Genomic DNA, 12223 nt, shown 5'->3' on the forward strand with positions numbered 1-12223 from the left:
TCATATGAATAGATATACTGGGTCAGACCAATGGTCCATTTATCCTAGTATCCTGATTCCAACAAATGTCCAATCCAGGTCACAAGAACCTGGCAGAAACCCAAACGGTAGCAACATTCCATGCTACTGATCCCAGGGCAAGCAGTGGCTTTCCCCATATCTGTCTCAATAGCAGACTATGGACTTTTCTCCCAGGAACCTGTCCAAACCTTTTTTAAAACCAACTATGTTAACCCGCTATAATCATACCCTCTGACAACGCGTTCCAGAACTTAATTATTCTCTGAGTGAAAAAAATATTTCTTCCTATTGGTTTTAAAAGTATTCCCCTGTAACTTCATTGAGTGTCCCCTAGACTTTGTAATTTTTGATAGAGTAAAATATTGCTTCACTTGTACCCATTCTACAAGACTCAGATTTTGTAGACTAAACCATTACTAAGGGAGTCATTTACTAATAAGGCATAATCAGTAAATGACCCTATAAATAATTACCCAGTCTAATGAGAAGCATATTAAAATTTTCCTTCCATATTTGAGCATATAAGGAGCAGAAAAAGCACTGACTTAATTTTTATCATATCTCCCAATTAATATTACTAGTTTTGGTCAGTATATCTACTAGCCTGACATACTCATTATGTTTGCGTAAGATTTCTTCTTACTGCCATTTCAGGAAAAAGTTAAAAACATACCTTTTCTCTTTATAACTTGCATGACTGACATTCAATTGTATTCAATGAATCCCACTGTATCTTATATAAGCCACAATGAATTCTTATCAAAATTTGCAGGATATAAGAAATTATATGGTATGGTACTGAAAAGAATTTCACTTATCCCTCTGCAAAAATATACCAACACAAAACTAGTGGAAAGTCTCATAAAACATTGAGCTAAACTGAGGATGTTTGTAAATCTCAGTGCCCAATAGAGCAGTCTGTTGGCCACACTGACATCTTGCTCCTCTGAGCTCTCCTCCATCTGTCTCCAAATGTCTCCTGGTGGCTCCTCCCATCCTTCATCCAACCCCTTGCTATTCTTGCCATTCCTTTGACTCCAGTCTTTGCAGCATCTGGTCCCTTCTCATGACCTGCACATATGATCCAGGCAAAGAGCGTGTGCTAAGTGCATATAATATACAATATTTGCTTTGAACCCGGATGCAGGATGGGTACGAGGAAAAAACAAAAGAGCAACTATTGCATATAGAGAGCTGCCTTTAATACATAGAATTATGTAGAAGATTATGTAAAAGATATAAAGATTATATAGCACAGTTACTTACCGTAACATGTGTTATCCAGGGACAGCAGGCAGATATTCTCTACATATGGGTGACTTCACCGACAGAGCCCCCTAGCGGACGTTTTCACAAGCAGACTTGCTTGAAGACCTTCAAGCTTGCGATTGGCCAGCACGTGCCCCTCCCGCCCAGTCTAGGGCATGCGTCTCCTCAGCGTGTCCTCAGTTCAGATAACTAGCAAAGAAGCCAACCACGGGGAGGTGGGTGGGCTGCGAGAATATCTTCCTGCTGTCCCTGGATAACACCTGTTACAGTAAGTAACTGTGCTTTATCCCAGGACAAGCAGGCAGCATATTCTCTACATGTGGAGGACCTCCAAGCTAACCAGAATGGGATGGAGGGAGAGTTGGCAATTTAGGAGAACAGGTTTTGCAAAACGGACTGGCCAAAGTTGCCATCACACCTGGAAAAGGCATCCAGACAGTAGTGTGAGGTAAATGTATGAACCGAGGACCAAGTGGCAGCCTTACATATTTCCTCAATCGGAGTTGAGCAGAGGAAAGCAACAGACGCCGCCATCGCTCTGACCTTGTGGCCTGTGATTCGAACCGGCAGGGAGAGACCAGCTGAGCGTAACAGAAAGAGATACAAGCGGCCAACCAGTTAGAAATGGTCCGCTTAGAAACAGAGCGACCCAAGCGATTTGGATCGAAAGAGAGGAACAGCTGGAGAGCAGAATGACGAGCGGTGCGCCTCAAGTAGAAATCCAGAGCACGCTTACAATCAAGAGAATGCAGAGCCACCACACCAGGGTGAGAATGGGGCTTTGGAAAAAACACAGGGAGAACAATGGATTGGTTGATGTGAAACTCAGAAACAACTTTAGGCAAGAACTTAGGATGGGTACGGAGAACCACCTTATCATGATGGAAGACAGTGAAAGGAGGGTCCGCTACCAAGGCTTGAAACTCATGGACCTGACGGGCAGAAGTGAGAGCAATAAGAAATACAACCTTCCAAATAAGATACTTCAAGTGAGCCCGCACTAGCGGCTCAAACGGGGGTTTCATTAAGCGAGCAAGGACCACGTTAAGATCCCAAACCACAGGAGGCGGCTTAAGGGGCGGATGAACGTGGAGAAGGCCTTTCATGAAGCGGGAAACCACAGGATGAACAGAGATAGGCTTCCCGTCAATCGGCTGATGAAAAGCAGCAATGGCACTAAGGTGGACTCGAATCAAGGAGGATTTGAGTCCAGCGCTAGATAAGTGTAACAGATAAGGAGGCAGACAACAGCTCCTGCTGTCGAGTAGCACACCAGGAAGACAAACGGGTCCACTTCTGATGGTAACATTGGCGAGTGGACTCCTTCCGAGACGCCTCCAGGACATCCAGCACAGGTTGGGAGAACTGGAACGAAGGCATCAAATCTTGAGGAACCAAGCCATTAAGTGTAGAGACTGTAGGTTGGGATGAAGTAGAGAACCCCGACTCTGCGTAAGCAGTGAAAGAAAAACAGGCTGAAGAAGAGGCTCCCCGGAACTGAGTTGTAACAGGATGGAGAACCATGGCAGTCGGGGCCACCGAGGAGCTATCAGAATCATGGTGGCACTCGTGGACTTGAGCCTGACGAGAGTCATCAGAATCAGAGGGAATGGAGGGAACGCATACAGAAACAGGTTCGTCCAATCCAGCAGGAAAGCATCCGTCTGGAGTCTGAGTGGGGTGTAGACCCTGGAGCAGAAGCGGGGTAACTTGTGATTGTGGGGGGACGCAAACAGATCGACGCCCGGAGTCCCCCAACGAGCAAATACCTGATGCAGGGTCAAGAAATGGATGGACCATTCATGAGGCTGCAGAAGACGACTCAACTTGTCCGTCAGACAATTGTGCTGGCCCTGAATGTAGACCGCTCAAAGGAATATGTTGCAGCGGATGGCCCAATCCCAGAGCCGCATCGCTTCCTGGCACAGGGACAGGGACTCCGTTCCCCCCTGTTTGTTGATATAATACATGGCGACCTGGGTGTCCGTGCAGACCAGCACCACTCGGTCGTGAAGCAGGTGACAAAAAGCCTTCAGGGCGAGGAAGATCGCTCGAAGCTCTAGCAGATTGATGTGACAAAGTCGGTAGGCACTGGGCCAAAGACCCTGAGTACGAAGACCATCCAGATGAGCCCCCCAAGTGTAGGCCGACGAGTCCGTAGTCAGGACCTTCTGCGGAGGAGGAGCATGAAACAGAAAACCTCTGGAAAGATTGGAAGAGAGCATCCACCAACAGAGAGACTGCCTCAACAAAGGAATCACGATAATGAGTCAAGAGACAGGGTCCCGATCCTGGTTCCATTGGGACGCTAAAGTCCATTGAGAAATACGGAGGTGAAGTCTGGCAAAAGGAGTCACATGAACCATGGAGGCCATGTGACCTAGGAGGACCATCATGAGCCGAGCCGGCATAAGCGAACAAGGGCCTCCTTTCGAGGCAGAGGCAAGAAAGAGCGGAGACGAGCCATGTCCAGGACCGCTCCAATAAATTACAGAGACTGGGATGGGCAGAGCTGAGACTTGGGGAAATTCATCTCGAAGCCGAGGCTCTGAAGGAGCAAGATGGTTTGATTCGTCGCTCGCAGAACTTCGTGGCGAGGATGCTTTGATCAACCAGTCGTCGAGGTAGGGAAACACCTGCAGGCCACGGAGACGCAGGGCCGCAGCAACCACCACTAGACATTTCGTGAAGACCCCTGGAGAAGTTGCCAGGCCGAAGGTAAGAACACGATATTGGAGATGGAGATCCCCCACCTGGAATCTCAGATACCGGCGAGAGGCCGGGTGTATCGGAATGTGTGTGTACGCCTCCTTGAGGTCCAGTGAGCACAGCCAGTCCCCTTCATCCAAGAGGGGGTACAAAGTAGGAAGGGTGAGCATTCTGAACCGTTCCCTGACCAGAAACTTGTTCAGAGTACAGAGGTCCAGGATGGGACGCAGATCCCCCGTCTTCTTGGGTACCAGAAAGTACCGGGAATAAAATCCGGTGTTCCACTGGTCCGGGGGAACCTCCTCGACCGCCCGAAGGTGAAGAAGGGCCTGAGCTTCCTGCAGAAGGAGAAGCAGCTGAGACCGGGCAGCAGCTGAGACCGGGCAGAAGGAAACTCTCTTGGAGGCAGGTCCGGGGGTATGTGACTGAAGTGAAGGGAGTACCCTTCCCGGATGATTGAAAGCACCCAACTGTCGGTGGTAAGACTTTCCCACAGGGCATAGAAATGATGGAGACGACCCCCGATGGGGAGGGGGGAAGGCTCCAGGAGGAAGGGAGCCCGAAGGCTCGGACTGGAATTGTCAAAAGGATGGCTCAGTCTTTGTCAGAGCTGGCGGCTGGGTCTTAGTTTTACGCTGCTGCTGCTGCTGTGGCTGCTTCAAAGGAGGCCGAGAGAAGGCAGGCGTGGATTTCTGTGGGTACCTCCGGAGAGGAATTTTGTATTGCCGAGCCGGAGGGGCCTTCGGTTTGAGTTTCACTAGAGAGGCGAAGGACCGTTCATGGTCCGAGAGGCGCATGGTGGCCGCTTCGATGGAATCATCGAAGAGCTCATGACCCACACACGGGAGATTGGCAAGATGATCCTGTAGATTCGGATCCATATCCACAATGTAGAGCCAAGCGAGGCGACGCATGGTGACTGCAAAGGCCGTGACCCTCGAGGACAACTCAAAGGCGTCGTAGGCCTCCTGAAACACATAGAGGCGAAGCTGGGAGAGGGTCTCTTCGAGGAGACGAAACTTCTCACGCTGAGAATCCGGTATGTCCTCCCAGAATGAGCGGAGGGCGTCCACACAGAACCGGAGGTAGGACGTGAAGAAAAAGTTATAGTTAAGGACACAATTCGCCATCGAGTTTTGGTAAAGATGGCGACCAAACTTGTCCATCGTATAGCCCTCCCGGCCTGGAGGGACGGCAGCGTAAAGGGGTTGGACTTCTTCAAGGAAGACTCAAGCACCAAGGATTGATGAGAAAGCTGAGAACTTTCAAACCCCTTTACCAGGATCATCCGGTAACGGGACTCCAACTTGGAGGGAATGGCCGTAACTGCATAGGGGGTATCCAAGTTCCAGAGAAAAGTTTGCCGGAGAACCTGGTGCAACGGCAAGCGCAGTGCCTCACGGGGCGGAAGATCAACACCCATTTCTGCCAGATATTCCTGGGTATAACGGGACACAGACTGGAGGTCCAGTTTCAAGGCCCTACCCATGTCAGAGATGAAACGAGCAAAGGAGGAGTTTCAAGAAGAAGACTCATCCTCCTGAGGGGACCCCGAACGAGATCTGGGGACAGCCGAGAAAGAGGGAGAAATTTCCCTTGAATAGTAAGCCAGGGCCTCTGAGTCCCGCGAATGGGAGACCGAAGAGGCCCGACTAAAGTGTCTAGGGGGCATTGAGGAACGACCCCATGCAAGGTGGGCCGGGGAAGACCCCGGGGTCCAAGGAAGTAGCTGGTGAAGCCTTGGAGAAGACGGGGCAAAGGAAAATTCCTCCACCGGATTCGAAGAAGCTGGTAGCTGCCTTGATGGGGAACACAAACGAGTCCAACTCGAGGACAAACGTGTGCCTAGAAGGCTTTGGGTCGGAGATCTGCCCCGAAGGGGCAGAGAAGACCGGGGCTTTTTAGGAGGTACAAACCTCAACATAGTAGCGGGAGAAAACGGCCCCCTAGTCTGGATCCCCAAAAAGTCACAGGTGACTCAGGGGATGAAGAATCGCTCAAGGGAACTTGGCGAGTCTTGCGGGCATAGCCTCGAGATACGAAGGGACGCTCAGGCTGGTCAGACCAAGACTGGGTCGAGACCAAGGTCAGAGGCGTCGAAGTCGGGACCAGTTGGCTCACCACCGAGGAAAGCTGCGTGGTAAGTATAGCCTTAAGCATATCCTTGAACATAGGAACCGAGACCAAAGGTGGTTGGGTCTTAGGTGTAGCAGTCCTGCTGGGGCGACCTCAAGGAAGAGTATTCCCTACGTGAGGAGGCACGCTTAGAGTGATGTCTCGAAGATGCCGATGAGGCGGCACTGACATGAGACTCCGAGGTAGGCTTCTTTGCCGGCACACCTGAGGAGGAAAGAGGAGAATTACCTGAGGCCGGAGTAGCAGGAGGGGCCAAGGCCGATGGGGACTTCGAGGCCGAGGCACCCAACAAGGGCGCCGAGGCCAAGCTCAAGGCCTGTCCCGCATGATCCATGGGGCCAAAGAGTTGGAGAATCTTGGCCACTCTCCTACGAAGAGCCCGCGATTGCAAAGTCGCACAACGGGGACACAACTCAGCGCGGTGCTCTGCACCCAGGCACTCCACACACCAACGATGAGGGTCGGTGATGGAGATAACCCGGTTGCACTTAGTACAATTTGTATATCCGGAACGAGGTCGGGACATAAGAAAAAATACGGCCGCGGCCCCGCGAGGCCAGGCGGCCAGAGTAAGACCGGGTAACCCGGTCAAAAAAATACGAACTGAAAAAAACGAAAAACAAAGGAAAACAAAGTCGCGGGCACAGCGACTCAACTGAAACTAATCAAACAAGCCACGGTGCAAGAGGGACAAGATCGCGCGAAGAGAGGGAGCAGTGAGAGAACTGAGGACACGTTGAGGAGACGCATGCCCTAGACCAGGCGGGAGGGGCACGCGCGCATGCACGGGCCAATCACAAGCTTGAAAGTCTTCAAGCAAGTCTGCTTGCGAAAACATCCGCTAGGGGGCTCCGTCGGTGACGTCACCCACATGTAGAGAATATGATGCCTGCTTGTCCTGGGATAAATAATTATATAAAAGATCTTCTGACCTACATAAATATTTTGGTTCCATTAAATCTGCAACAAACAACATGGAGTATAAGTACAACAAAGGGACTAAAATACTTACAGATTCAAACGTGTTTAGCATCATCAAAGGGAAGAAAACACGGAAGTAGTTCTCATAGTCGTAAAACCGAGGAGGAACAGTAGTTAAGTCAAACTGGCACACATTAATAGGGGCTCCAACATGGGGAAAGTTTGAGAACATTTCATATTCCCATTGCAGGATCTCTCGAACCAGAAAAGCTTGATCTCGTTGTGGAGGGTTTACATGATGGAAAGTGGAAAAGTGGTGGCCTTGAGTCCCAGAAGGAGCACTTCCAGCTTCAGATCTGGAACACTGAGCAGTGCTGGCCCGATGGATCAAGGGCTGTGCAATCATATTCTGGCCAAATGTAAGTATTGACTCATTCGATTTTGGTACCATTGGTCTTGTTGCCTGAGATTTGTTTTTCACAGCTGGTGGGAGTTTTGAAAAGTTTTCAAGATCTTTGGTTAGGCTGGCATTCCGAGATGACATTTTGGTACTGAAAACCTTAACAGTAGAGGGTTTGTGGGGTTTGAAGAGTGAAGCGGGCAGGTCAGGTTTGACAAAGTGCTGATCATTTGATGTTACAAGGTTAGAATGCTTACAGCAGTAAATACCAGGCTGCTCAGCAGTCTGGGTACAACCTTTTTGCTTGCACAGAGACTCATAAGAAACTGTTCTGGATATATGTTTTGCAAGGTCTATTGCATCACCAGTGGTATCTTTTTTAATGTCTAGATCTTCCTCCTGTGAACATAATTCCATATCTATTGGACTCAGCTGGGTCAAAAATAAGTTGTCTGTGTTGATTTCATCATTTTTATTCAACTCACTTTTCTCCTCCTCATGAAGAGAATTGAGTGGTAAAGACAAATGTGAAGGAATGTTTAAGAAAATCTCAGTTGTGTTATTCTCTTGCATATTTATGTTCATCTCTACTAAGGCCATATTGTTATTCTCATTCATTTTTGACACATTTTTGCTTTTGATGTCATGTTCTACTGAAGTGTCTCTACTCAACTGTTTCCCTTCATTAATTGAATCAGGAGCAAGTTTTGAGGTTGCTGAGTCTGTCTTAGGTTTCCAAGATTCAGCAGATTTCACCAACTCATGAGACATAGATTCTTGCCTAGGTGGTTTTTCAATAACAGTAGATTTGACACTCTTGGTCCTATGTTTGGATCCTTCTCCTGGATCCTTTTCTTTGACTCTCTTTTTAGGTCTTGTCTGACGATAAAACTGGAGATCCTGACACGCCAACAACTTATGTCCTTTTACTGGCACGGGTAAAGGAGCAATTAAAATAGGTTTTCCCTTCCTCTTTATTTCAAGGGCTCCTGCAGCCTGGCCATGACTGCGTAATTTTGCCAAACTATCCAATGACCGCTGTGAAAATTCAAATGCTCTACGTGGTGCCTTTTTCAAACCAAGCTTTTCTACTCTGGATGCTGGCTCAGGACATTTACGATCCTTTTTGGGTGGAACTACGGCAGGCAATACCCTGGAGGGTACTAGTTTTTGTGCGCTAACTTGATGGACTTGTATTTTACTTGATCTACCAACCCTATTCAGTTTTTTAGGGCTCTTTGATCCAGTTCTGACTGATTTAGCCACTACTAATTCTTTTTGTCCAGGACATGTGGTGGAATTTTTCCTTTTCTCCTTGTTCAATTTTGAAGCATCTGCTAGCTGCTCTTTCTGCTTCTTTGGAACCACTTCATTTGCTTTACTTTGAGCAGCAATGTCTGCATTAGTTTTAAATTTAGATTGATCTGCTAACTTATGATTAAACGAATGAACTAAATGTTTACCAGCTGTAGATTCTTTGTAGAAGCTTCCTCCTTCTAGTTGGAATTCAGATTCTTTAAGCGTTTCATTCACAGTGGCTTTCCCTTTACTTGTTAGTTCCTTCTCTGCAGCATTAGCTGCTGCTTCTATTAAGTCATCAGAGATATAATCTGTGTCATATCCCCATTCATTACATTGATTTACCCAGTCAGAATTCTCCTTGGAGCAGCCTTGAGCTAAAGATAAACAAGGTTCTTGTTTCTGAATCGCAATCAACTTTTTGTAGTCCTGGGAGTCCTGCCAAACTGAATAAACTTCATTCTCTGTTTCAAACTCAAAAAACTGTGAATCATATTCATCACATGGCATAGGCAAGCTTTCACACTTCACTTTTATTTGATCTTTAACATTTCTTTCCAAGCTTACAGAGGAACAGGTAGATGTTGAAGGTTGCTTAACAGGACAGTCTCTCTCGTTACTTACAGCTGTGTGCATTCTCTCCTCGTCAGAAGAATCAGAAATGACAATTGGCTCATAGAGAGTTTTAATATCAGAAGAGGAACAATTACTTTGCTCACCAACTGAAAATCTACCCTCCACTCTCATTTTCCTCTGAACCTGATCTGGCAACTGAGATGCTGAGGTCTCTGGACTAGAATCCCCAGGGAAGTTCATCCCTTTTGCATAGGCAATTAACGACAGCCTATCAAGATTCCTGTCAACATCTGAGGATTTTAAGGGACAGAGACTGACGTCCAATTTGCGATTCATGGGCATGGAATCAACTTTCAAATATTTATTTTTGACCTTCCGATACGCAAGGCCAGAATCATCTTGAGCACTGTCACTTCCTGTATCTGCATAGTCCCTAATCTTGTCTTTTCTTGAGGACAAGCTCTCCAGTTTGGCTTGTTCTATATTTAAGGCCACTTTTTCAGGGACTTTATCTCCTAGAGTATCTGGCAAGTTACTAAAGTGAGTAGGACATTTTTTCAATAAATTATTTCTAATATCTGCAAGTGATACATCGTCATCAGTATCACTATTAACATCATCATTTTCACTGACCTTTTCAGTCTCATTTAGTTTTGTACAAGACAGGGAATATTTTAATAAACTGTCAGATTCCAGCTTAATAGGATTAAGGCTCACTGTTAAAATTTTGTTTGTGGGTTTCTCTTCATTTCCACAGTTTTGTTGTGCATAGGTCTCAGAGGTTGTCTTTATACACAAAGCACTGTTTATTTGATTGTTTCTCATGTTTGCTGGATTCATATTCATGGTTTTAGACTGGCCACTTTGTGTGTCTGGGTCTGAGGTATCATTTGCCCCTTTGCTTTTCAAAATATTTTTGAATTTATCCATCACCACTGACAACCTTGATTGCGAACTAGATGTGTTTAACTTGGTTTTAAGATTCTTAGTTTTTGTGGAATCAATCACACATTTTAAAGAGGAAGAAGGTTTACTGTCTTCCCCATCCAATTCATTGCTGGACTCTCTCCCCCATGTTCCTTCTTTGTGCCTACCTTCCCACAAACTTTGACCTATTGAAGCTGATTCCTGGTGACTCGTACTGATATGGTCATCAGACAGAGATTTATTTTCAGCTGCATTTTCCTTGGCTGACTCCTGCTGTTCAGTGTTCTGAAAATCCCTGTTCCTGCTTGTTGTCACAACCTTGTCAGAAATTTTCAGGTTTTCAAATGATCTGCTAACACCAGAATTACCCTGAGCAAACGGGTGCTCTGTCTCTGAACACACCTTTGAATCTTTACTACAGGTTTCCAAAGGACCTTCTTGAAAACTCAGATTTCTACTTGCATAAAGACTTCTTTGACAAACTTCATTTGTCCTACTCTCTGAGGGTTGATGTAGACTGGAACTATTCCAAGAGGGTGCTCTCATGTGGTAGTCATCCCCTTCTACATTTTCTTGCTTAATAAAAAAACTAGATGATAGTTTACACCCAGAATTGTCCTCCACAGGTGAGCTAACCATTACTGACATTCTGTCCTTGGTGTTTTTGATTACCTGCTTCAAACACGATTCTAAACCATTGGTTTCTTGTTCATTGAGTATCAAGGTCTGGAACGAACTGCTCCTCAAAAGGTGGTTGAGTATATCTAAAAATTTCTTGCAGGTGCTCTGCTGCCCTAATTGGCAACCTTCCCTCAGAAGACTTCGAATTAATTGGAGGCAGGCATACTGGACAGAGTTAGCAGCTTGCGAGTTCACTGAAGTAGGTGTAGGCGATGATGTAGTTGATGTTATTTTAGAACAATGAGTGGACGTTTTCTCCACGTGTCGCCTGAAGTCTCTTGCTGGCAGCATAGCACATTTGACCAATGCTTCTACCCATTTCTGGGAGCTGACCCACAGCAAATGCAAACACTTTTTATTCCTATGAAGTTCAATCACAGACACCAAGATCAGGATAAAAAATTCAGTGACCTGGTCACAGTGCTCAACTCTTCTGTTGAGGACATCCTTGATTTCAGAATGAAGGTGGTGAATGACCTCCACTATATAGGCCACACCAAAGTCTTTCAAATCCATTACAGATTGAACAAAAGGAATGAACCATAGGAAAGTGCTATTATGTACTCGCATGTCTTGGCCAATATCGGACTGCAACACATTTGTTAGTGTCTGCATTTCTTCATACAAATTGGGACAGTAATCTGGACATATGGCACTTTTCCAACCAGCATCCTGCAAAATATCAAACCAACATTTTAATATTAAACATTTTTTTAGAACACAAGACTATACTCAAAAATGTCAGAATTTCTTTTTTGCAATTTTAAACAGAAATTAAATCCCTAGATAACCCCAATTTGGAGTTTGCACGCCCTCTTTACTGATCCACTGCTCTAATATATTAACAATTAAAACTGAATAGAGAATGATTAGAAGACATTAGAAGCCTACAGAACTCATTTTAGAATTGTGCACATGAACAAGCTATACAGGATTTTCACAGAAAAAGTACACACATAATTTCTCTGCTTTGAAGATAACCCAGAAAAACTATGCCCCCTCTTCTATGAAACCGCACTAGCGGTTTTTAGTGCGGGGAGCTGCGTTGTTCCCGACGCTCATTGAGTTCCTATGAGCGTCAGGAGCAGCATAGGCCATTCAGCACGGCTCCCCGTGCTAAAATCCGCTAGCGCAGTTTCGTAGAAGAGGGGGTATGTTTATGATTATACTTATACCTGTTCTTTGACGTACAAATTTCCAGCAAAAGTACACACATAATTTCTCTGCTTTAAAGATAACCTAGAAAAATTATGTTTATGTTTATACTTATACCTGTTCTTTGAC

At 46.0% G+C, this 12223-nt stretch overlaps 1 protein-coding gene across 4 annotated transcripts in view; it reads right to left on the reverse strand.

Moving 5' to 3' along the window:
* Positions 1–12223, reverse strand: part of SETX (senataxin) — a 156776-nt gene that overhangs the window by 77475 nt on the left and 67078 nt on the right. For all 4 annotated transcript variants that reach the window (XM_033960295.1, XM_033960296.1, XM_033960293.1 and 1 more), the window contains one exon: positions 7148–11611. In XM_033960295.1, coding sequence (XP_033816186.1) covers positions 7148–11611 — 4464 coding nt within the window. The remainder of the gene's footprint in view (positions 1–7147; positions 11612–12223) is intronic.

Source organism: Geotrypetes seraphini, chromosome 10 (assembly GCF_902459505.1).
Source record: "Geotrypetes seraphini chromosome 10, aGeoSer1.1, whole genome shotgun sequence".
Taxonomy (NCBI): Eukaryota; Metazoa; Chordata; class Amphibia; order Gymnophiona; family Dermophiidae; genus Geotrypetes; species Geotrypetes seraphini.